This window comes from Columba livia, chromosome 3, assembly GCF_036013475.1.
Source record: "Columba livia isolate bColLiv1 breed racing homer chromosome 3, bColLiv1.pat.W.v2, whole genome shotgun sequence".
NCBI lineage: Eukaryota > Metazoa > Chordata > Aves > Columbiformes > Columbidae > Columba > Columba livia.
The window spans coordinates 17216115-17242390 of NC_088604.1; the positions used below are offsets into that span (position 1 = coordinate 17216115).

At 38.4% G+C, this 26276-nt stretch overlaps 1 protein-coding gene across 3 annotated transcripts in view; it reads left to right on the forward strand.

The window, feature by feature from the left end:
- Positions 1-293: 293 nt before the first annotated feature.
- The window catches only part of KIDINS220 (kinase D interacting substrate 220), a 75580-nt gene continuing 49597 nt past the window's right edge, over positions 294-26276 (forward strand). For all 3 annotated transcript variants that reach the window (XM_005506817.3, XM_065059544.1, XM_065059545.1), the window contains exons 1-13: positions 294-459; positions 7787-7933; positions 13087-13185; positions 14649-14747; positions 15758-15856; positions 16930-17031; positions 17442-17540; positions 18455-18652; positions 21093-21191; positions 22363-22461; positions 23254-23352; positions 24294-24471; positions 25070-25234. In XM_005506817.3, the coding sequence (XP_005506874.1) occupies positions 7826-7933; positions 13087-13185; positions 14649-14747; positions 15758-15856; positions 16930-17031; positions 17442-17540; positions 18455-18652; positions 21093-21191; positions 22363-22461; positions 23254-23352; positions 24294-24471; positions 25070-25234 (1444 nt within the window). In that variant the 5' untranslated portion in view covers positions 294-459; positions 7787-7825. The remainder of the gene's footprint in view (positions 460-7786; positions 7934-13086; positions 13186-14648; positions 14748-15757; positions 15857-16929; positions 17032-17441; positions 17541-18454; positions 18653-21092; positions 21192-22362; positions 22462-23253; positions 23353-24293; positions 24472-25069; positions 25235-26276) is intronic.

Here is a 26276-nt window from a genome sequence, read left to right on the forward strand (position 1 = left end):
GAAGATGGAAGTGACCTGTTACGGTTAATAAAAACTGCCCCCCTTTTCTTTCAGAAAGCAGCCCCGGGTGAATGCTGGGGCGCTCCCCACGGCTGTGCCGCCGCCCGGACCCGCTCAGTCAGCGCCTCCTCCTGAGGCGGTGACTCGCTGCCGGGCAGGGTTGTTTGTGGTTTTTTGTTTAATTCCCGTTATTAGCTGCTTATGCACGGTAATTAGCGCGCCGGCCCTCAGGGCTTCCCGGCGCGCTGACAGGGCCCGGCAGCGGCCGCCCTGCCCCACGGCGGTGCCGCCCCAGCCCACGTGACCAGCCGGGTGGGGAAGAGGGCGGAGCGACACAAGATGGCCGCCGCCGCCGCCGCCCTGAGGAAATGAGGAGCGCTCGGCGTTGCTCCCTCCTTGTCAGCGCTCCGGCCGGCTTTGGGGAGCCGCCCGCAGGGGCCGAGTCCCGCCGGCTGTGAGGTGAGTGGTGAGGGGAAGGCGGGGAGCGGAGACAGCGCGGGTCGGGCGCGGAAGGACAGGGGAAGGGCACGGGGGAGGGGGCGCTCCCGCTTGCAAACAAAGGGCGCCGCGGGGCCCCCTGTCGCCGGTGCCGCCTGAGAGCGGCGGGGCGAGGGGACGCGCTGCGGGAGGGGGATTAATGGTCAGGGGCGGCGTGTTGGCCAGGCCCTGGACCGGGCTGGATGTTGTCGGGGCCGCTCCGCCCGGCCCGTCCCGCCCCCGGGGGCTCCGGCAGCGCCGGGCGGGCAGGGCCATAGGTCGTGGGTGGCGGGGACACCTCACCGGGCATCGAACCGGCCGTGGGGGACACAGGCACGGTCGGGTACCTCTGTCCGCGCCGCCCCGGGGGTGCGGGAGCCTTTTGCACCTGCTGGGGAGACAAACAGGAGCTGGAGCCGGCGGAAGAGTCTGGTGTCATGTCCAAGGTGGAGAAGCACGGAGTGGTTGAGACTGGAAGGGACCTCGGGAGGTCACCCGGCCCAGCCCCTGCTCGAGCAGGGTCACCCGGACCGTGTTGTCCGGGTCCATGTCCAGGTGGCGTTTGGGCATCTCCAAGGGTGGAGAATCAACCTCTGGGCAACCTGCGCCAGCGCTGGGTCACCCTCACAGCCACAAAGTTTCCAGCTGCTCAGGCGGCACCTCCCGGGGTTCAGTCTGTGCCCATCGCCCCTGGTCCTGTCACCGGGCACGGCTGAAGAAGTTGACTTCGAGTAGGGAAATCCCGTAAGGGCAGGGCTTTGCTACTTCTTGTACATGCTAAAAAATTAGTCCGGGAAGGTGTTTTCTGGTCTGTAACTTTTGACGAAGGACTGATGCTGAAGTAATACAGTAATATGTTTTTTGCTGGAAAAGTGTTTGAAGTATGGGAGTAATCTGAGACATCCTCCTCTCTCCTCCCCATCCCCGTTCAAATAATAAAGAAATGGAAAAATTAAAAGGAGGTTTTTATCAGGGCAGAATACATAAAAAACCCCACATATTTGTCTATTGAATAAATGTTTATTCTTCTGAAATGGTGGCTATTTAAAGTAACTTCATTATAAAGAAATTTAAATCTACTTGAAATTCTTTGTGACAATAGCTTCCTAAATATGGCTTTAATTATTTTTAAATATTTAGCAAAAAAAAAAAAATCTTCATCACAACTGACTTTTTCTGTAAGTGGAAATACTGCAGAAGTTAGATTTTGTCATACGCCTTGTGGCCGTGACTAACAAACCCTCGATCTTATGATACAGAGAAATGTGTTTGCTTTGTGGGACAGTGTAAGATGGTGGTGTAGATTTTCTTGCTGTAGTTTTGTGTTTTGTACAGATTTTGACAGAACTGATTTATATTGGTTGGTATAATGTCTTGAAAAGCTTGCTGTTGATACCTGTTTCTGTTTACTTTCATTTGAAATATTTGAAACCCGACATTATATTTTGTAGGACTGTGTGTTTTGTATTTTGTACAGGAGTTAAATTTTCTCTTGGAATTCATATATTCATTGGCAATATTTAAATTCTATCTTAAGGGTAGTTTCTCTGATAAAGCTTAAATCCCATTGTCAGACACTTCAAAAAACCTTTCTTTTAACTAATCGTTTTAACCAGGACAGAACATAGACATGTCTGATAGTTGCTGTCAGATGACAACGGTGGCTTTTTGTTTAAATACATGTTTGCGTCTTTCCGGTATTTTGGATGTAATTTCTGGCCTCAATTGTTTTATTAAAAAAAAACCCATAAACACTACAATTTTTGGAAATGGCTTTTGCATTGAGTGCCTGAAATGGAAAAAAAATTACTTGCATATCTCCCGTTTTCTGCATTTCTTACAATGTACTGTAGTAATGGTTACATCTGTAGGGACCTCCTTTTGTGCAAACTTTTTTTTGTTCTATTTGTTACAGGTTTAAAAATAAGAAGAATGTCTGTGTCTCTAGTTATCTTTTTGTGTCTTTTAGTGTTTTCTAGTTGCACTTATTTGTTCTTTGATACAAAGTAACAAAGAATCATGTAATCTATTAGAATGGTTTTCATCTGGTTTACAGGAGTTTGGGTAAAAGAAGTAGAATAAATGTTCCCAGGTAAATAAGGAAAAGCTGAAAATCATCGGAAGATCGTTAGTCATAATTGAACTTCAGGTGTTAGAGATGTGGGTGCAAGATACTTACAGAAACTTAGATTTATTCTTTCTTTCTGCTGCTGAATACCAGAAATTAATATTTTAGAGACTTATTTCAACTGTTTTGAAAGTTTGTTCTTTAACCAGAATCTTGCTTGACTCAGTCCCTACTGAAATATAATAGTTAAAAATATTAACTGTTTCATGTAATGCCTGGCTTGTGATATCTTAATGTTTATGAAGTATATCCATTTAGCAAGTAATTACAATAAAGTGTCATAAAGGATGGGTAATGCTTGTATTAGTGAGATTCCATGCAGCATGAGTAACGGCGATGTTCCAACTTGTTTTTCTGTTTTCATGCCATCATAAAGTGTAACAATGTGTAAGAATATGAAACCAACTTATAGTAGTCTCATTATTATATGTCCAAATCTTCTGTATTCCACATTTCTTTAAATTCTAATTGGAAAAGATGGTATTTCCAGTCCTTAAGGGCTAAAAACTGCATCTTTCCGTATCTGATTTGTAGACGCCCAGATATCAGCAGTACTGTAATTATTTCCCTTTACAGTTAACTGAAAGATCTGCCACAGCATTGTGTGTTGGGAAGGTGACTTCGGTATCTGGAAACAGAAGGAAACGCGTTATAAAGAGGGCAACAATTTTTTTCATCATATGATAGAAAATATGAATTTTCTGTTGTCACTACAACCTTTACTTATTGAAAACAAATCAAGAAGATAAAGTGTTATCAATAACACTAGTGTTTGACCAATTTTGCTGTTTATTCATGAATGATCAGAGCTCACACACACAACTGAAAAAAAAATATGGAGGCGAGCTACAAAAAAATGGTGCTATTTGGAAAATTTGGTGTGTAATAGTGTGTTATTTGTATGTAGTTAGAAACTGATACAAGATTCTGACAATACATTAAATATCTGCAGATTTGAGTTATCTGGACCTCTGCAGTCAGTATTGATGCAGTTGAAAGAAACAAAAGTTTTATACATCAGCAAATTTTTGCAGTCTTTCCAAAACACTGATAACATGTGTTTCAGCTCAGGAGGAGCGCCTTACAAAACCAGGTTAATCCTTGTGTAAATGTTACCTTCACCTGAGCAGTTGTGCCCTTAATATATCTTTTCATAGTTGTTGCTGGGCTGTTAGTCTTATAAAATACCAGCGTTTGCTGCTTGAGGGCATTGTGAGATTTCCAAGCCTGGAAGTTTGGATTGTGGATGAAGAGCTGGTTTGTGGACTGGGAATTGGTTTATGTTGGTGGAAAAAAACAAACAAAACAGCATTAATCCACATTGGAAATGGGATTAGTGTCTAAATGGGCTCTAGTTTTAACTGAAAGGTTTGCTATAGATTATAAAAATACTTCTACTGAGTTAAACAATAAAGTAAATACTGTTAACTGAACAATTAAGGGCTCTATATGTATTCAGTGGTCTTGAATTGTGCTGGTTTTGCACTAGATTTATGAAAATAGGCGGGGATTAAGCTCATCCTTTATTTTGGTAAAGGATAAGATGTTGAGGTGTGTGGTGGGTTTTTGTGTGTGTTTGGTTTTATGTGTGATTTGTTTGTTTGTTTGTTTGTTCTAGGTGGTGTGCGTTGGGGGGGGGTGGTTTGTTTTTTCCCCCACATGCATGAATATACATTTCAGGAACTTTTTCTGTTGGGGTCAGAATAGAGCCACTTATGTATGTAGAGACTGTACCTCAAAGTCTTGGTTTGATGCATTTAAATTAAAAGAAATCTTAAGCTTTGGAGGAAACCACACCTTATTATCCAGAACCAACATGAACTTTGAGTACAGAGCTTAATGTTAATAACATAAAGCATCAACCTTAATTAATGAAAAGGTGGACTGGCTGTGGCTGTGCTCAATTTATAATGACTTGCTGTCATGATTGAAAGCATGGTGAATTGACTTCAGCCTTACTTCAGGCGTGTTTGGGGGGGGAATAAAAAAATCCTAACAACCATCACCTTTTTAATGTATATTTGGTGGCAGGGTGGTGGGTTTTTTCGATTTGTTTGTTTGTTTGCTTGGGGTGTTTTTTCTGTTTTTGTTTTTGGGTGTGTTTTTTTTTTTTCCTTTATTTGCTGTGTTTGTTTAAGGATGAGAAGAATACTAATGCATAGATTAACCTGGTGAATTCAGATTGCATTTTAAATGGAAATGTCAGTTACTGACTGTCTAAACAGTGCTTTCCTAAAGCCCTCCAGTGATGTTAATCTTTTGGATGCCCTAAGAAGCTTGTCTGGAAAGTGGCAAATGAAAGCATGAGGATATAAAATTCATCATTATAATATTTGATTTTGTTGTTCTTGTTTTTATGAAATAGACTGTTATTAATTCTAAGAAGGGGATATTACATGACAGTGAAGTATAGGTGACAAATATACTTGGAGATGGTTCACACCTGCAAAGCTTTTGTTATTTTAGAAAAGTAACATTAACACGGACTTTATAAATGCAGCTCTAGATTTGTTCCTTAGCTTCAGGTATTTTGCTGTTAGTCAAAGGTTTAAGTTGCCTCTAAGGACTCAGATCTACATTAAGGCAGGACCTGCTCTCTCTCGATAACTGGGAGTTCAAGTCATGATTTCTGAAGCAGGATATTTATCTACAGTGCAGCAGGGCTGCCTTGGGCTTTTTGAAATACGGCTGTGGGGAACATCAAGGGAAGAACCTCCCTTTGAGGAGGAAGTGATGCTGAATACTTTTTTCCTTTTCACACTAGCCAAGAATTAATTGGTAAAATTTTGATAGTAACCACAGAGTATAATTCATTTGGTGAGACACTGTAGTCACGCTTTGCTTATGATTTTTAATACAGTTTTCAGTTTAGTATCTGGTATGGAAAATAGGATGGGGGTTTAAGGTACAGCTACAGGAGAGAAGCTGGGACACTGCACAGGGAGCTGAGAAAATGTCAGTGGGAGCAGTGGAGCCAGTGGCAAGTCACGGTTTGTGCATTTCTGTTGGAATATGTAAAAAAATATGGTAGGGATTGAGGTGCCTGCATGGGAAAGTCTAATGTTGTTTTAGGTGCCCAACAATATTCGAGACATCTGCATAGGGCTGTGAGGTCCTGGCGCAGGCCCTAAGGGAGGCGTGCTGCTCTGCGCTGCCAGGCTAGATGCTGACTTTTCTGGTATTTTTGTTTCTGAAATGGCAGTAGGAGCCTATGTGTGGGCACTGAGTCACTACAATCACTGTTTCTTTTCAACTTCTCATTTTTGGTGTTATTTGGGTTTTTTTAAGTTTGCAACCTCTCAATTAGCTCTTCCTCCTACTGAAAAAAAATAACGACAATTATATGACGCCGTTATACTGTTCACCCCCCTTTGCAGGCTGGTACTCTAACTGTATGGTGAACGTGACAGACCTTTTGTGTTCTTAGTTTATTTATAACTTGTAGGAGAGACTGGCTATTTGTACAGTGCCCAGTAAAATTGTTGCTGGGCTTTGTATTTGAAATATTTTTTTTTTTAAACTGATTTTAGGTTTGGGTTTAAATAACATATGAATGATACAATTTGATTTGTGTATTTTTTGATGGTATGTGGACGTTTGGAGTATGAAGAATTCAGATGCCTAAATCCTCTTTGTAATTTGTCCCTCAGCCTCAGTGCAACCTCAGTTTTAAGCCCAAGTCTAACAGTGAGATTCATAGTCCCTCCTTCTTCACTCTTCTCCCTCTCATGTTCTCTTGCTTACATACTTAAAATATGTAGTTTATGGTTTCCATTGTTTTTAGACATTTGTGTGTGCCTAAAGTTCTTCTACGTGTACCCAGAGCTGCTGTCATGTTAACTGAACCGGGCTTGTTGGCTTCTTTGCTGACATTTTTACACCCAAGGCATTTCTGTATGTGGGTCGCCTGATGGCTGTGGTGCTATAGGCAAGCTCAGGTTGTGTCTAACATATCCCGACAGCAGTGTGTTTATCTATATGTACTTACTTGCTGAGGGAGAAAGGATGGTGTGATACTGTTAACAATCTGTGCAAGCAATTTAAGGCAGAGCTAGATTGTTTGTTTTATTTATATCTCTAAATCTAAACTAACTTATCCATGCTAAGTGTAGGGAAGATCCAGCTGGCTTCCTCTTGTCATTTCTTGGCTAATTTCCTGCTTCAGTTGGGAGTGCAGAAAAATTCACTGGCTGCTCTTATGTGAGAATAAAAGTTAGAACCGTTGCCTGGGAAAGCCACTGATCTTTGGCTTCTTCCTGGTGGGGAACAGACTGACCATTGGGATGTAGCTAACACTAAGCTGGAGTTTTTTCCGTGCTGTTATGCTGCTATCATGCAAGAAAAATCCAGAAAGCGAGCAACCATGTCATCTGCTGGTGAGGAGAAAGGTGGTATGGGGTGGGTGGTGTCTTGTGTTTAGCCCCACAGCTTGTTCTGTATCCTGTGAAACTTAATTTAGGTGCAGTGAATAATTCAGCCCCTGGAGCCATATTCAGATAAATGTGGTGCAGTTTTACTGCTCTTTATCTGAACAGCTCTTTTAGAAAGCTTAAACAATTCTTAATGGACTGCCTTAACCAAGAAAAACCTTTCCTGTCTTACATACTAGAGGTTAAAAACACATGATCAGTCAACAGAAGCTACATTAAGTTTGACTGGCAAGTTAACAACGTGCCATCACATGCAGGCATGTCTGGGTAAAGGTGGTGATAACTGATTTAATAAATGCTTTTTCTCAGAGTTCCATAAGGCTGCAAATTCATACTGTTGAATAGTCTCAATGTTCTGCTTACGTATATAAAGCATAACGGTTGTATTGTAGATAAATAGCGTATATGAAGTATGTAAAATACACAGGTATTTCTATAATGTTATATATGCAGAAGAATATGCAAATGAATGACTACTGTGCATTCAATTCAAAATACATATTTAGACAATACCTAAAAATCAGAATAATTTGTGTGATTTTCTAAGACCTAGAAAAATAAAGCAACTGGCTTTTCATTGTTTATTGCAGTTCAATGCCCATGTCTCCACAACTTTTTGTTGAGAATGGTGGGTATTAGTACCCAACCAATAACTTGTTGGCATGTACAATTCCTGCTTTTTAATGTTCAAGTTAACTCTCATAGCCTTTACTTATGCTCTGTTTTTCTTTTTTCCTTCTCTGAAATACAGATAACTTTGTTATAGAAGCATTTTAAATACTGTACAAAGATGGCAAGTCTGATGAGTCAGAGTCTGTTGACCTATGTAGAAGAAGGAAATGTTCCTGCTCTGAAAGCGCTTCTTGAGAAATGCAGGGATGTAGATGAGAGAAATGAGGTAAGATGATTTTTTTTCAGAAAGGTCAGTGTCGTATTTCAGCTTGTTAGCTACAGAATGAATAATATTGAGATCACACTGGTTATTTAAGATACAAATTTCAGTTTTATTTTCAACTGATTCCTTACCTTTGCACAGACCAAACACACAGGGTTCAGTCTCTGTCAGCATCTCATCACTTTTAATTGTATTTGTTTTCTGAGTGTTCTGAGCTGGAACTGCAGCTCTGTTCTTACTTTGTGGATGGAGATTATATCTGCATTTATGCGGCTAGGAGTTGTTTCTTTGCTCACAAATTCAGCTGCATGTGCATTCTTGCCCTGTCCATTTTGGGGTGAAACCTGGGATAACAACTCTTCTCCCACATCCTGGTTTCCAAGCAGGAGAAACTTTGTTATGTGATCCAAATAGGAGCATATATTGCAATTTGCTCTGAGCAGGTGCTCATGTGGATGACAACAGATGTATCCAAAAGGTAAGTCTAGACTTAACAGGGAATATTAAATGACTTTACCAGAATTACACAAGAAGTCTTGCTACTCAGTAGGGCGTTGGAATGTGGATTATTTGGAGTCCTGGGATAGTGTGATAATCATTAGCTGCTGCTTTGCCATCTCATTTAGTCTGATTTGAGCATATCACCACCAGCAAGTTAAGCAAATGTGTGGTCATTATAGTGCACTAAAGCTTCCCAAGAGTTTCCTGGGAGGTTTTGATTCATGCAAATGTTCGTTGCTAGTGAATGTCCACATTGGTTTGCACAATGTTTAAAATTCAGGTTACTTTGGTACACAGTTATGTCTTTTGTGTATTTTACAGATAAGCTTAGATGATTTGACTAATTCAATCTTCTGTAGTAGATGTTCTGATTTGTAGGCACATGGATTTTTCTTTCGTCTGAATGTACTGCTTATTTTTGAATGTACAGCATATTTTTTAATATTTTTATATTTTTTTTTTTTTTTTAGTTCTGATTTCCTAAACAGTGCTGTAGAACTGGAACCCTGTTGATTTAAACAGCATATTCAGAGAATCAGGTTTATAGAAAAATTCAGAATAGAAGAATCCTCTGGAGGTCACTGGATTCAGTCTCCTCCTAATTGCAGGGCTAACTTCATGGTTACATCAGGTTGCTCAAGGACTTACCCAATGAAAATTTGAAAACCTTCAAGCATGTAGATCCTGCAGCCTCTCTGGGCAGTGCTCCAGTGCTTAAATATTCTTTGTTTCAAAACATTTTCCTTATGTTTCATTGGATTATCCTTTGCTGTATCTTGTGACTGTTATTTTTTCGTCTTTTTGCTGTGCATCTCTGAGAAGAATCTGCCTTTGTCTTCTAAAAATCTTCTTCCCTTTAGGTAGTGTGAGGCTGATGTTGATTCTCCTCTTAATCTTCTGTTTCCAGGCTGAAAAAATCTAGCTCTTAGTTTCTGCTTGCATGTCTTTTACTCCAGTCTCATAACCACCTGAGTGACCCTGTTGCTTCACTCTGCAGTTTGTTGATCTCTCTGTTGGGATTTTCTCTGTTAGGAGCCCAACCTGGGGCGGTGTATTCTGGGTTTAGCCTCGCCTGTGTTGAGCAGAGGTCCAGCTGTGCTCTTACTTGTGCAACCCAGGATTTGGTTTGCCTTCCTTGCCTCAGGGTGCACAGCTGACTCCTGGTCCTCATTGCCCATTGGAACCACGTGCCCATTCCTGCAGCATGGGGTCCCCAGCCAGGACTGTTGTATGGAGTCAGCCCATCCCAGACTCTGTGTTTGCCTTGTTGAACTGCAGGAGGGTTGTCAGCCCATTTTTCCAGCCTATTTGATTCCTTCTGAACAGCATCCCCATCCTCGAGCATAATGACCGCTCTCCTGAGGTTGGGGCAGTCCGTCTGCTTGCTATGAGCAGGTTCTGTTTCATGGTTCTGGCTGTTGATGAAGATGCTACGATGTTAGCCCCAAATCAAACCCTCTCAACTGAGCACTAGTTACTGTGAACAGTTGACCTTTACCCATTGAGTTTGACAGTCCAAGCAGTTTTTTACTCGCCTTGTAGCATATGGAAAACTGACTTTGCAATTAATATTTTTTTTAAAGTAAGTCTGAGAAAATGCCTGTTCTATTGCATTATTTTTTTAAAAACCTGCCCAAGATGGAAACAGTGTTTTTGGCAAGAATTGGAGAAAGCAAGATATTACTCAAAACCAGAAAACATAATGCAAATGTGAAAACCATCTACATAATTTAGCCTTACTGTAGTTATTAGATCTGGTTTCACTTAGGACAGTTTTCTGTCATTGTCAGCACATTCACTTCGTGTTGTGTATGCACATATGCTGAGATAGTTGAGAGAATTTTTAAGTTTCAAAGCATACACATGAACCTCACTACCTGGCATGTAGTGTATCTGAGAAGAGGAATAGTCTCTTCCCTCTGCTGATAATTCCTCTCAATAACATGGCTGAGATCTGACAGTCTGTGTTAAATTTATCAGCAATGTCGCTGCCTTCACCTTCTTTTCTAAATTTTTCTCCAGTTCTTAGTGAGACTTAGTGCACTCCTGGCTTTCAGTAGCTGCCTTTTTTGCAGAGATCATTTCCCTGATAGCTGATTTTTTCAGTCTTCTGGTATATTGCATTGGAGAAGGTAATTTCTGGAGACATGTATGGTTTGCATCCATTTTAAACCCATGATGGGGTGAGGCTGTTTATATGTATCAATAATAGGAGTTTTGTTTAAGTATTTGCTCTCCATTGGAATTTACTGGCATTGAGTGCAATTCTGTTTCCAGTTTTGAACCTGCCAAGACATCTTTTCTCGGGTGAAGACAAAATACCAGAACGGGAGCTTGAGTGCCAGCAGAGTATGTCTAAAAACATTGCTGGCAAGCTGAGGTTGGTTAGTGCCAGGACCTCCCGGGCTGCAGTGACTTGTCCAGTGTTGGGATCACCCATGTTATTACCAGCCCATTGTATTTGGACTGTGATCAGTTCCCGGAAAAGCTGGGATGTTCCAGTCAACTTGTGTATGGATGGCTTTGTTGGAGGAGCACTGGGAGTTCTAGTTAAGTGGAGCAAGTCTCAGTCTCTCTGCCATTCCCCTGCATGTCCTTTCTCCCTGTGCATTCTCTCTCTAATAGCAGATACCTTGTTTACTTAACAGCTAATGATAGATGCTTGACTTGTGTGATACATTTTGATCCTAAAAACCTACAATTTCCTTTGATGTGCCTTTCCTTTTACTCTTGATACTGAAGTACCTTCTGCATCTTCAATTCAGAGTCTTCTGTTCTCTCATGGACTACAGGAGAGAGCTAATCTGTACGATATCACTACTGAATGACTTACCTAAAAAGGTACAGGTGTGTCCCTTTATAATTTGGATATTCCAATACCTAGGCTTAGCTGTGGTGTACAGATAAACAGTACTTGATGTGCTTGTGAGAAATACGAGCATTTAGTTCTTCTGGGGTTTCTAGATTCTTGGACAACTTTTGAGTTAACTTGGATGCCACAGGCACCGTAGTTAAGTAGTTACCTTTTGTTTCTTTGGTGAAATCTCCATGATCTGCTAAAAAATTGAAGCTATATTTGAGAATCTCCTAGCAAGAAGGGACTGATGTTTTCATTGCTATAATATAAAAGTTTTACATCTGTCTGAGAATACCAGAGCCTCTCTGCAACTGCATGGGGCACTCCCAGCCTCTCTTCACAAAGACCTTGATACAGAAACCTGGACACCTACACCCGATATGATGAGGTTCCTGTTCACTCATTTCTCTGGCCTGTCGAGGTCCCTCTGGATGGCAGCACAAGCATCTGGTGCATCAGCTGCTCCTCTCAATTTTGTATGAGCTGCGAAGTTGCTGGGAGTGCACTCAGTCCCATTGCCCAGGCCCTTACTGAAGGGGTTAAACCCCTGTGGTGCTGCACTAGTGACTGGCCTCTAGCTGGATGTGGTGCCACTTGTCACAGCCTTCTTAAAATAATTGCATTGTTAGGTATTGGGTTATATCCTCTCACTAGTAATATTGTTGGTTATCCATAATGTCATAGGGAAGATTCTGTGAAGACCAGTTAGAGAATAACTGATGGACCAGAAAGCTTTTTTGAAAGAATCAGTGCTTTATTTTATTTTTTTTTAATTTTAACATAGAGAGTGGAAAGAACTCATCAAATATCTTTATTAATCTTACTGTTTATTATTTTACTAATAAAGATTAGTGACCTTACCATATTCTGATTTTATTTTTATTATTTTCAGGGAGATTGCTGGTATATAATTTCTAACATGTAGCTTCTGTATTATTTGTAGACTAGGTAATTTGTGGTTTTTTACAGAGAAAAGACACAAGAAAGGTCAGGAAAAATTATCTTAATTTGTTAAATTTGTTGAGATAACAGATTTACTGTCAAATTTAGTAAATTTTATTTTTCAGCATGCTGAGCAGTTGTATCTAAGGATTTTCTTCTCTTTGTGAGTAGCTCTGAAGAGAAGTTTCCTGACACAAAAATAAACTGATCAAAGGGTGACAGATTGTACCTGACTGTTAAAACGTTCTTGAATGCAAATAAACCAACTTTTCTGCCTTTCATCTTCCCTGAGATGAGGCTGCCAGTTCAGAACCTGTGTTGCACAGGACAAGAATGATGTCTATATTTGGTATACTGTCAGATGAAACTGTAGTATATACTTGACTATTATTTCCAAGACTTCAACAAGAAGTCTTAACTGTTTTAATGGCCATTGGGGTTCCTATACTATATTTATATATTTATTCATTTCTAAACAGTGTGACTGAGGTACTTCAAGATTTAAAGATGTAACAGGCTGTATTAGAGATGTCTTCAGTGGGCAAATGATTCAGAAAGAAAGATATTTAACAATGTGACTTTTTTTTTTTTTGTAACCATTTTTAAGGCCTGATTTTTTTGTTTGTTTGTTTTGTTTTTGTTTTGCATTGTTTTTTTAATCTCTTATGGAACAGGTTTTAATATGTTCTCCATTTTTATTGCAAGTTTACTATGTGGTTTGAAAACAATCCTCCTCGTAGGCAATTAAAAACTGGAAACAACGTTCCTCTGCAGCGTTTGGCCTTTTATTGTTGGTGTATGTGCGTTGCTTGCATTATATCCCAGTGCATCACTTTTCCTGTCATTTTGATTTCAGAATGGCCAGACTCCACTCATGTTGGCTGCTGAACAGGGCAATTTAGAAATTGTCCAGGAGCTTCTCAAGAAGGGAGCCAATTGCAACTTGGAAGATGCTGTAAGTATTAGTGCTTTATGTGATAACTAACAATGGAGGAAGAAAAAATATCAAGATGTAGGCAAATAAAAGGTGTTTAGTTTAGTGTTGAGGGTAGGAGAAAAAAAAAAAGATGGAAAATGCTGACATATAAGAGAAATCTTATGTAAAATTGCTTCGCTCTGCCTTCCTTTGATTCAATTCCTCATAAAGAATGGGGGTATTTAAGATGTTTTAAATGTCTGAGGGTCTCTGCTGTATGCTGCTGCTGTTTCTCCTGGGAAGTTAGTACTAGGGAGCTGTAATAATAGGATTGGCAGTAGTTGCTGTGAAAAGATTGGCAGAATAGAGAAATACAGCATCAAAGATGAGTCCAAGTGATTTTTGTTTATCTCGGTGATGTTGTGGTATGCAGGGTTTTTTTCCTTGATTTTTATGTTTTTGGTTTTTTTTTCAATGAATATAGAGAGAGACTTTAGGTTAAAGGATTATTTTGGGTCAAAGTCAGAACAGCAGCAGAGGAGGGTTTCAGAGTTATGAGCTGTCTTCCTGTCTTTGCGAAAAAGGTTGATTCTAGGTGAGGGATGCCCAGAAAGGGTGAATAGGACGGAGGTATTGCTAAAGTTTTGAAAGGTCTGTACATTCCAATGAAGAGTGATAAACAGGAAAAGGTTGTTTCATGTGGGTTTGTTTGTTTGTTGTGTGCTTTTTGTTTTGTTTTTTCCTTCATTTAATTCTGGCAGTATAGACATGCAGGAAAAATAAGGTATGAAATCTGTCATTAAGAAAAAAAAAAAAAGAGAGAGTTAAAAATAAAAGAGAGAAAGCAAATGTCTCTATTTTTGGAAACATCTGATTACATCTGCTGCAAATGTTACAGTTCCTATACTTATGGGAAGAACATTTGCCATAAAATGCTCCTATATTTATATGCGTATAGCACACCTGGTTTGAGCAGTGGATGGAAGGTAAGTGTAACGCAAAAGGAAATGTGTCTCTCATGAAGTGGTCATGAATCTAAGGAGCTGTGGCCCAAATTCCCGTGTGTTATGAACCCATTGGGTGCTGTCACCCACTGTGTGTGGAGACAGACCTCTGCCGTTTGTTGTGGCCTTTGTTGCCATCTTGTCCTCACCAAGAAGTTCTCAATGTCTTGACCTCATTCTCTAACCCTTTGTAGATATTGTTTTCTCCATAATGTTTTTAAGAAGTTAACCTGCAATGAACTAAGGAGTTGTAGAGTGATGGATGTTGGGTAGGAGAGGAGATAACTGGAGGGGAGATTTGGAGTAGTTGTTGGTCTTCTGTATTTTTATGTGTATAACTGGCAGGTTATCTGTGAGTTTATAACTACTTTTTTTATTTTAAAGGACAGCTATTTTAAGGAGCTGTGGATGTCCTAATGTGGGTTAAACACTTGAAAAACAAGGTAATTGTAGTGAAATATTGAATATCACTTAAATATCACTTTTTCCTTTTTCTAGGATAACTGGACAGCTCTTATTTCAGCAGCTAAAGAAGGACATGCAGCTATTGTGTCAGAGCTACTCAATTACAATGTCAGTTTGGAGCATCGGGATTTGGTATGTGTTGTCCTAGTGTAAAAATAAAATCGGTTTCCTTTTTTTAGCAAGAACAACAATTTTAGGAGTTGGAGATTTTCAGTAATGTAAACAAATCAAAGATATTTTTTTCTTAAATTATGTACTCCAGGCTGTTAAAATGGAAAAGAATGTATATTTAAATATTGGTTTTGCAGCTGTGAAACGGTTGCTTTAGTGTTAATAAGGGCAACTTGTTTCTAGGGCTGTTTTTGTCCTCTTGACTTGGTTTGCAACAAGCTAAACTGATTGGTTTATTTTTTTTTTTCTGGGCGTGGGGAGGTTGGCTGGTTGTTTTTGTGTGTTTGTTTTTTGTGGTGATGGCCTTTTTTAAAAAGAAGTGTTCTGGTAAAATAGATGTTATGTTTCCCCAGAAGATACATGTCCATATGTACTTTTTCTCTGGTCAACTGTGATTATTCATAGAGCAGTCCTTGTTCTCAGTATCCTGGAATTTGTTTTCATTCATGCTGTCCAATTTTTTGTATAGGAAAGAGGGTGCTCTAGTCCAGTTCACCTAAAGAGCCACCGCTGTTGCTCACACTATTAGGAGGCTAGACACCTCTGAAGAGCTGCAGACTTCTCTCCATTGACTGGAGAGGGAACTGGGTACTTGCAAGGACTAATTTTGTTCTGCTTGAGTATGGAAAACCCGCCTGGATGCCTTCCTGTGTAACCTCATCTAGGTGTTCCTGCTCCAGTGGAGGGACTGGACTAAATGATCTTTCGAGGTCCCTTCCAATCCCTAACATTCTCTGATTCTGTGACTATATTCTCCCAAGTTTTGCATACAGAAAGAAATCAGTACTTTCATACGTGTACTTATTATTCATCCTACGTAAGTAGGATTACAACATTGTGTAATCAATCCTTACTATGTTTTGGGCTTACAAAACAGTCCTAGGACAAATTCAAAATGAAATAAAAGTCACTAATTAGGTTTCTAGAGATTATTTTTCATTTTTTACATTTCTTTGAATTGTGCTTGCCAGGGAGGATGGACTGCCCTGATGTGGGCATCATATAAAGGCCGAACCGAAGTAGCTAAATTGCTACTTGAGAAAGGAGCAAATCCAAACATCACGGGAATGGTAAGTTTTAGTCTTAAATGCCCTGCCCTCGCACTCCCAAATGTGTAAAGTCCTGAATTGTGCACTCGTCTTATTATCTTGATGAAATATTTTGCATTTTTTCAATATAACATCAGTCACTATATTTATGAAGGGAGTGCTTTAATAATCTGTATGACAGTCACTTTTTTCATTAGTTTTATTATTAATTAAAGCAAATGAGTATAGCTCTTAATAAGATTCAAATTAGCAGTAGAGGAAATAATAGAAGAGATAAATAGTGTATCTAATGCTGTTTGTGTAACAATTGTCATTTTTCTGTGCCTGTAGAAATTAATGAAGTAACTAATATGTGCAATTTAGAAACAATTTAATTGTTTCATAATAGTTATTGAATGGGCTAGATCAGGGGTATAACATTTGCTATACATTCCTAAAATTATATTTGGCCTTTGGAAGGCAACTGTGAGGCTGATGTGGCCCCTGCTGAAAATAAGTTTGACACCCCTGGGCTAGATCATATAAATACGTACCCTGCATGTGAGAGAGAATTAAAAACCTAAGATTTTGAGATATATTTGACTTTATAAGCATTTTCTATTCAAGTACAGGCATTTTGAAACTGGAGTGAGCAATTTGTTTATACTGTCAGCTCTTTGGTGTTTGAGGCAAGAGTGAACAGTCAGGGAACACCAGTGACTTACCGCTCTGACTGTGGATTTCATCTGGTCTGCTTATGAAGCTTCTGCACGCGTGATGTGATTGATCTATGGTCCAAATTACTTAGGGATATTGCATAGCTGTCAGTTGCTTCTCTCTTACATTACAAATGTTTGTATCAAGATGAGGATGTGAATTTTTAAACTGTGTATAAGGAGTTGTAAAACAAAATTGATTCAAAACAAGTAGATGTCTTCCTAGAGATCACCTAGACAGTGTGTTAGGCAACAATTGATGCATAGTTAGATTTATTTCGGTATGTTCTTTCTTTTATATGTTTATTGTCCTTTGAAGCATCATGACCAATTATTAACGAAAAATAATTAAGAGTCTGATTTTATGTCTCCTTTATTTTCTTTTTCCCTCATTCTAAGCAATACAGCGTTTATCCAATTATTTGGGCAGCAGGCCGGGGCCACTCAGACATAGTACATCTCTTACTGCAATATGGAGCTAAAGTGAACTGCTCTGACAAAGTAAGTTATATTTATATAATATTTAATTCATTTAATTGTTGATACATTTATTGTAAAAGTGAGTTTTATTAAAAAAATTAAAATCAAGGAGTTTTTGATTGGAAAAACACCCACTTTTATATTTTGCCTGTGAGATTAGTCTTGGTGTGCTGGAGTAAGTCCTTATACTTGCAAGAGGTTTTTCCATACTGTGCTGAAGATGGTCATGAACATTTATTTCAGTGGAGAATATTTCTGTTTTCTAAGCTATTGGAAATCTTGCTATCCTGGGTTGCATGGAAAAATAATTCTTAAAGCTATCCCTATATCTTTGTAAAAACTAATGTAATAAAGCACAGTGTGAATACTAGATTGTAGGGAATACCAGGTAGAGAGGGCAGTATGACAGAATATTGTAAATGCTTTTGCAGTATGGAACCACCCCACTGGTTTGGGCAGCAAGGAAAGGTCATTTGGAGTGTGTGAAATACCTGCTGCAAATGGGGGCTGACGTTGATCAAGAAGGAGCTGTAAGTAACTTCATTTTTCAGTGATAAAGTGTGGGTAGATATATGTGTGTCCTGTTTTGTTTATAATACAAATACCAAGAAATACGTGAAAAAAGATTAAATGTTCATGTTTTAGCATATCACTTTTCAGGCATTTGCAAATGACACGTGAGGATTATTTAAACTTCTTTATGCCTTTTAATAAAAATATTACATAACTAGGGAGTTGTATTGACAGTTGACACACTGGTATGTAAAGTGTAAATTTTAATGAACGTAAGTGAATTCAGGTTATTTTTATCTGAAGGTTAATACTATCAAAATTCATTCCGTACCTAAAACAATACATCAAACAACTCTTTGCTCAGTGCTGTTAGAAAAGTAAATAAAATACAAAGCATCTTTTGCAAATAATAACGGCTGTTGCGCCTTTTCAGAAGTTGGAAATTTTTTAGACGTTTTCAGCTGCATATTGGTTTTGAATAAAACTGATTTGTGGTGGTGTTGTTGCATAAACCACTTAAAATGCTTGTCAAAGTAAAATAAAGACGACAACTTTTTGTATTCATCCAATTATTTCAGGAGTTCTTCAGAAAACCTCCTTGTGAGCAGGACTGGCAGACTTGGGTGCTCTGATAGTACTGTATTCCCATATCACAAGAAAATTATTTTACCATGTGTGTGACATTCAGGAGTTAAAATAACCTGATCTGAGCTTCACTGTTTGCATTTGAAGTGTTCTCTACTGTAGAATTTCATTTCTTTCTTTTTTAAAAAAAGTATAACAAGTAGTGCACTTTAGAACATAAAGCTGAAGTAATATTTACATGGTTAAGAAAGTTGTGTCAGTGAGTGTTCTTTTGTTATTTAAACTGCTGATAAAATGATGATTTCTATATCCTCTGTACAAAAAAATCTGTTGTTTTTGTTTAAAGAATTCTATGACTGCACTTATTGTAGCAGTGAAGGGTGGCTATACTGACTCAGTAAAAGAAATACTGAAAAGGAACCCAAATGTAAACTTAACAGATAAAGATGGAAACACAGCTTTGATGATTGCGTCGAAGGAGGGACATACTGAAATCGTGCAGGATCTTCTTGATGCTGGAACTTATGTGAACATTCCTGATAGAGTGAGTAAATTTTCATCATTATTGTGGTTATATATATAAAATAATTATATATTAGAAATATATACCAGTGTATGCAAATTTGCTGGTACATGATTTTTCTGGCTTTCTAACTTTTCTGCCACCCAGGGGTATTTTTATGTGTTGCTATTTTACAAGTATGTTAAGTGGCAAATGTTGCTGCATGAAGGTAAACTACAGAAACTACTTTTTTTTCGTTTGAGATTCTTGACTTGTGAGTTTCCATAGGGCACGGAAATGATTTATGGTTGTTTATTTGTTAATCTGTAACATAGTTAACTAACTTAGAGGTTTGGGCTGGGTTTTTTATATTAATACTTGGGATAGTGCTGTTAAAATTGTAAAGAATCGATACTATAAAAAAGCATATTTCATTCAGTGGCTGTCTTTATCTTTTACAGTGAAACTTTTACTAGGGAAGGTGCACATATTAGAGGGCGGCTCCAGCTCTGGGTGCAGACGTGGTTGTAACGGGTGAAAGGTGTGCGCTGTACCCCAGCTGTGGTTGCCTTGTTGGGGAGAGGCCTATACCCAGTATGGGCAGTGACCAGCCTGTGAATCTGCTTGCCGCCTATGCAGAGATTTATTTGGTAGCTTTTATAGGTACCTTGGACTGTCTGCGGTGTCCTCTTGATAGTCAGGTTTTTCTGAAAGTCAGGGGATTTTTTTATAAATATTTTTTATGAATGGTGGATGTCGAGAGGATGGGACCAGACTCCTTTCAGTGGTGCCCAACAATGGGATGAGGGGCAGCAGGCACAGACTGAAGCGTAGGAGGTTCCGTCTGAATATGAGGAGGAACTTCGCAGTGAGGGTGCCAGAGGAGTGGAACAGGCTGCCCAGAGAGGCTGGGGAGTTTCCTTCTCTGGAGACATTCAAGACCTGCCTGGACACATTCTGTGCAATCTGCTTTGGGTGAACCTGCTTTAGCAGGTGGGTTGGACTAGATGATCTCCAGAGGTCCCCTCTGACACCAACCATTCTGTGATTCTGTGAAATGCCAGCACTGCACCCTTGGGGCTGCAGGTTGTTAGGTATTGATAACTAAACTTAGGTCCCTTGGTCAAGATCAGTGTTTTAGTTTAGAGCACTAATACGGTTTTGAGGCTGAATTCCCATTCCCTAAATTAAGTTGCTTGGGTTTGCAAAGAAGAGAGGAAAACCTCCTAGTATTTGCCTCATAATTTTAAAAGAATTTAGGATGCATTTTCCTATATTTCAGGTGTCAACCTAGTACATTTCTTAGATAGTTATGTACTGAGCTGCAGTGTTGCATGTGACAACAAATTTAATCTTGGGGCACGTATCAAAGTAAAACTTTAAATGTTTAAGAAAATACATTTCAGTCCCCCTTCCGACTTCTCCTGTCACAAAATTCTACAACTGTCTGCATCCCTGTGGATTTAGGAAGGATAAATTACAGTTTTCAGTACAGCTGACTGTATTCCAAAACCACATCAAACAAGGAGTACTCTTAGCTTCAGGTGCTAGAGTAGGCTTTGATAAGGAAAATATCTTGTTTTGCAGCCAGGTATGTAATGACTATTGGGGGATTGGACTAGATGATCTGGGGGATTGGACTAGATAATCTTTTGAGGTCCCTTCCAATCCCAAACATACTGTGATACTGTGACTATGACTGACAGGGGATCTACTGCTACTGAGATTTCAAACTGAATTCCACAGCTGTGATTTAACTACATGTCTATTTGTTTTTCCTGTTTCATCATAAAAAAAAAGTATTAGGTAATTTCAGGATTTCATTTTCTGAAATTCTGGCATATCCTTAAGTGTGTTAAATTCAGAAACCTTATGCAGAATTGTAACTTTATTTTACGGATATACAACTCCATTTACCGCAGCAAAATATTTTTTCTTTCGATCAGTTTGAGATAAAAGGGGCCTTTTGCTTCACTTCTTTATAACAACATAGTGTATGTGAACAGGAATCAAAAAGAAGGATAAAATACTTCAGAATTATTGAAGTTCTTTTGTCAGCTGTGAAACATCTAAAGGGGACAGCCAACATTCTTGTCTGATTGTAAAGAGGTTATTAGTGTGAGTGGTTGGTCCTCCTGTGAACATAGAGAACAGCTGCATTTTTTCATATCCATTATTAACTTGTGCTGTTTTTTGTTTTTTTTTCAAGATCGTGGTTTAAGCCGGACATAATTTTGAGGTGTTTGTTTTACCATACATTTATAATATTTTGCCTCCTTGCAAAAAAAAAAAAGTGCAGTATTGTTTCTTCTGTATAGCCGTCATTTGCAGAGAGAGAACTATTTTTTTATCTGTCTTTAAAATGAGTACAGATTACTGAATGTAAATAGGCATAATATATATTTAGAGGATGTAATTTATTCTCTGCTGCATTTCTTTTCGCTATTAATTCATCTTTAGTTTTCTTTCATAATTTTTCTAGAGTGGAGATACGGTACTGATCGGGGCTGTTAGAGGAGGTCATGTAGAAATTGTGAGGGCCCTGCTCCATAAATACGCTGATATAGACATCAGAGGTCAGGTAAGTTCAACAATGTAAGTGTTAGAGTATAGGATGTGAATTTGAATACCAAACAGTTGTACCATGTTTCTGAAAACAGGGCTTTAAAAACTTGCTCAGTCTACTCTGTGGGAAAGTCAGATTCCCATCAAACAATACAACTATATCATGTTGCTGTGCAGTTTTTAAGATATAAGACATGTGTAATTGTAATTACTTGTTAAAGCAGCATTTTTTTTTTCAGTTAATTTGTGTAATGGTTGAGAAGCAAAGGATGTGAATTTAAAAAGATGAAATACTTTTAAAACTCCTTAATATTATTTTAAACTTGATATCAATATATTAAAATACATTACCCCTGAGATAATATCTGTTGTCAGTTCTGTCAGTGTGCTTGGTTGGTTCTTCTTTCCTTCTTGCCTTAAACGGTCTTGTCAGTGTTTTCCATATTTTTCTACCTACACCTTCTTTCTTTTTTTGTCCTTTGATTAAGGTATTGTTTTTATTCTTCTACTGAAAGCTCTGTTACTCAGCACAGTACTTATTTTTATTGTTACATTCAGCTTGGTTTCTTTTTCTTGAAGCTATTCAAATCACTCTGCTAGCAGACCCATATGTTCTGCCGAGTGTGAACACAACTAGTCACTGAGAGCTGCAAAGGTTCAGTGCCTGCTGTCCATGCAGAGCCTCTTAGAGAAGCCAAGAAGCTTTTAGTTTGGAGAAAGAGTAGCATTTGGATCTCTTCCTCTAACCTGCTGTCGGAAACCTGGAATTGTGTGTCTCAGCTTCTTGCTGACATGGGTCTGAAAACCTGGAGTGTTTTGCCATCTTGGTATGACCGGGGCAATACAGAAACAGCGGGGGGACCCAACCTCCTCAGGGACAGGGAGGTTTGTGACTTGCGGCAGTGTGAGCCAATCTGTCCAGCCATTCGCTGGGGTTAATCTACAGAACACGTTTGTGGCCTTGTTGGCGCAGCAAGAGTGAGCACCATCAGAGGAAGATTCTGGCTGTCTACTGCTTGTGTACTACTTAGATTGGGTAGCACTTCCCTCCTTTGCCCTGAACTGTATTTGCTGTATTGTGTGCTGTTTTCAATATAGTGGTTGTATTTTATATACAGTTTTTGAAGTTAATCTGATGGAGTGAAAGTACTTTTAACATGTGATACTTTTTTTTTTTTGTTTTTTAGGATAATAAAACTGCTTTATATTGGGCAGTTGAGAAAGGAAATGCTACAATGGTGAGGGATATCTTGCAGTGCAACCCTGATACTGAAACATGTACTAAGGTAACTCTTAGAATGTCGTTGAGGACATAATTTGCTTTGTTTAATGTCTGGATGTGACATTAAGAACGGAATAGCGAATTCTGCTTTTTTGAAGTGTGGATACTTTGCATGCTGTAAAAACAAACAAACCAAAAGCCAAACCAGAACAAAGTAACAAACCCAAAAGACTCCACAAACCAAAAAATTTAACCGACTACAACAAAACAAGAAACCTCACCAAAGAAACCCAAACCCACATTAAAAACCCCCTCATTTTTTTTCTGAAATACAGATATATTTTTCAGCAATTGTAATGTTACCTTTATTGATAAGTATCACCTATTATCATACTAAAACTTAGTAGCAGAGAGTGTGTGGACATTGACATGACCAGCAATATGGAGTAGAGAGTGGCTGCTACTGGAAATGAGGGAAGAGGCTTCTGATATTGCTAAGTTGAGACCTCCAGTTCTCGGGGTTCTTTTGCATTGTGGGAATTAAATAAAACCGAGGAAGTAGTATGTACAGCAGTGAATTAGTCTGAGACTCTTCTCAGATACCTTGTATTATATCTGAATTTTCTCTCATGTCATTAACAGAAATGTATTTTGCTCCGTGATTATAATTGATCTAGAATACAGGGTCTGTGATATTTTTTCAAGAACCTGTGCACTGAAGTGTTGCTACTTGCACAGAAATGAAAATTCTCTTTTAAAGTTTGGAATTTGTTTCATAACAATATCACTTGTGTTTGCTTGGTTCTGAGTATACCAGGAAGATTTTTATTATTAGGCCTACTTTTCTTTTTTTTAGGATGGAGAAACACCACTTATAAAGGCAACCAAGATGAGAAATATTGAAATAGTAGAGCTTCTTCTGGACAAGGGAGCTAAAGTCTCTGCTGTAGACAAGGTAAATAGTATTTCTTTGTTTACTTCAGTATATTTAATAATTTTAGTTTTGCAGCAGAATTTTGTAGTGAGCTGTCAAGGCTAAAACAGGAAGAGAGTTTCTCATATGATTAATCGTCAAATAGACAGAATACTTAAATGCTTAATTTCCCATATGCTTCATAATTAAATAGATCAGAATACTTAAATGTAAGTTTATTCCCACTGTTAATATTTTGGTTTTTTGTTTGTATTAGACTGCTTTCAGTAATATGAAAAGAGGAAATTCTAGGTGAGGAATAAGAATTCCACAGATAAAAATAGTGATTCTTAATACACTTGGAAAAGAGTGTAGAGAATGGTTGTTATTTGTCGCTGATGTTTGGTTTTGATTAATAACCATTAAACTAAGCAGTGCCAAAGACAAACACAACGGTTTGTTGCTGTTCTCTTACACATTACCTACTTTTATAGTAAACCTTTTAAATACAGGAATATTTATTTGATACTTTTTTAACCTTTTAGTATCATATTTAGGGCAAATAAGTGATAATGTTGATATAATAAGGAAACTTCTAACAGAAAGCTTTTTGGAGAAGTCTGAGCAGACACTGAAATAATTCTAACACGGAGTATCTCTTATTCTGAACAAGTCCCTGAATTTGCCAGTAGACATTTATAAATAGAAACTACATTTTTCGTGAACCTTGAAATAAATGTTTAAGAAAGAAGGTAGTACCTTGGATTTAGCATTATAAGAACTGCCTTTCACGTGTCTTTTCTGAAACCTTTGTAATGCTCCTCTGGTGGAAAAAAACACTTGCTAGACGGCATTAACGTTGTTGAGAATACCTTAAGATATATTTAAAGTAAACAGTGCATCTGAAACAATTTGGAACATATTGTCTGTTCATAATAGTTGGAATTCATGTTAGATATTACTGGTTTGTTGCTTAATTGCAGAAAGGAGATACTCCTCTTCATATCGCCATTCGTGGAAGAAGCCGTAAACTTGCCGAGCTGCTCTTAAGAAACCCAAAGGATGGTAGATTGCTTTATAGACCCAACAAAGCAGGAGAAACACCTTACAATATTGACTGTAGCCACCAGAAGAGTATTTTAACACAGATATTTGGAGCCAGTAAGTATAAGTATTTATATTTTCCTCAGATTTGAACCCAGACTGATGAAAACTGAGCATTTTTTTTAATGAGATGAATGATTAATTGAATAATCTCCTATATTGTTTTTAATCACTTGCATATTGAGAATCGAGTTTATTCAATTCTGTGTCAGAAAGTCGTAACTGTTTAGTTTAACATTGCAACTAATGGGAAAGATTTAAAAATGCATGTTGGCAAAAAAATTCGTTATTCTAAAATACCAATAAAGGTCAAACATACCTTTTATTTTTGACCTTTACCCGTTGACATTGGATACTGTGCAACTTCTGTTGACCGTTTGTTTTTATTTAGATCTTGCTTATGTAGTGATTATTTTCTTTAACCTGCTGTGATTTTGGATTTTAAGTCTCTTGTGGTAAGTTCTCATAGTCTGGATAATTACCCAACATTTATGTGGTTTATTTACCTTTGAACAAGAACGTACCAATAATAACAACTATTATATGAAAGGAATATGTATAAATAGGTGAGCCCATCATAATTTTAGGTATGAAAGTTGCCATATTGAAAAGATTTCTTAAAGCAAAGTTCTGTAACATGGTATTTGTATTACAGGGCACTTGTCTCCCACGGAATCTGACGGCGACATGCTGGGTTATGACCTGTACAGCAGCGCTTTGGCTGATATTCTGAGTGAACCAACCATGCAGCCGCCAATCTGTGTGGGCTTATATGCACAGTGGGGAAGTGGAAAATCTTTCCTGCTCAAGAAACTGGAAGGTAAAATTTGGTTTAGCCTTTTCTGTAGGTTCAAATCCACCTATGAAAAGTGTCACATGGGAATTGCTGGCTTTTGCGACATCTGTTGGTCCGTGTAGTGTAGGATTTAAATTTCAGCATGGTCTGTTCATCTGTAGGTTGCTTTGTTCATTTATACAATGTCAAGACGATCTTTAAACGTTGCTCTATGTTGTCCTGTGTCCTGCAGCTGTGAATCCTCCCTTCAGGTGCTGCTGAAATGCCCCTTGCCAGGGGGGTTTGTGGCAAGTCACTCTTTTGCTGCAGTCATCCTACCTGTCTTTTTGTTTGTTTGTTTGTTTGTAAGTTTGAGAACAAATTTGAGGCTGTTAACATTCTTTTTTTCAGTAGTGCATTTTCTCTGCACCTGGTTTTCTTCCCCGTTCCCCTTATTTACTTTGAGCGTTTTGAACTTTCTGAAATGACATAGGAAAGCAAATGCAGTGTATGAGGAGAGTCATTATTTTTTGCAGTGGAAATAGGCATCTTATTTACAGTTTTAGATTTTTCTAACAAAGGGTGTTTTCCTGAGATGTTTCAGTATAATTCAAAAATATGTTTACCAATCTTGTTATTTCTTACTTTCTGTGATTTCTATCTTTTGAAAAGCTGTATTGGTTAAAATGTGATGTCTCTGCATTCATTTTGTTCACCTCATGCCCCATGATATAAAAAGCAGGGTGTATTTTTGGCTGTGATATTTATTGTTGATGAACTCTTATGTTTTTGCATGGCTTTTTCAGTATTTTCTTCTGTTCCTCATTGATCTTTTTATTCTGGATTGTGTATTTAATGTTTTTTATTCAACAGATACTAAATAAATTTCTTCAGGGCTTTCTGTTTGAGGAAATACAAAGCAACAAACAGAAATGAATACTGAAGCCTTTACATTTCACTTTTGTATCTGACTATTTGAGTAACATGGTCCAGATTTCAATGATGGAAGTTTTTGGGGCTGGGGTTTTTTTGACAGATACAGTGGGTTTATTTTACTTGGCATGATAAAACATGTTTTAACTTTTGA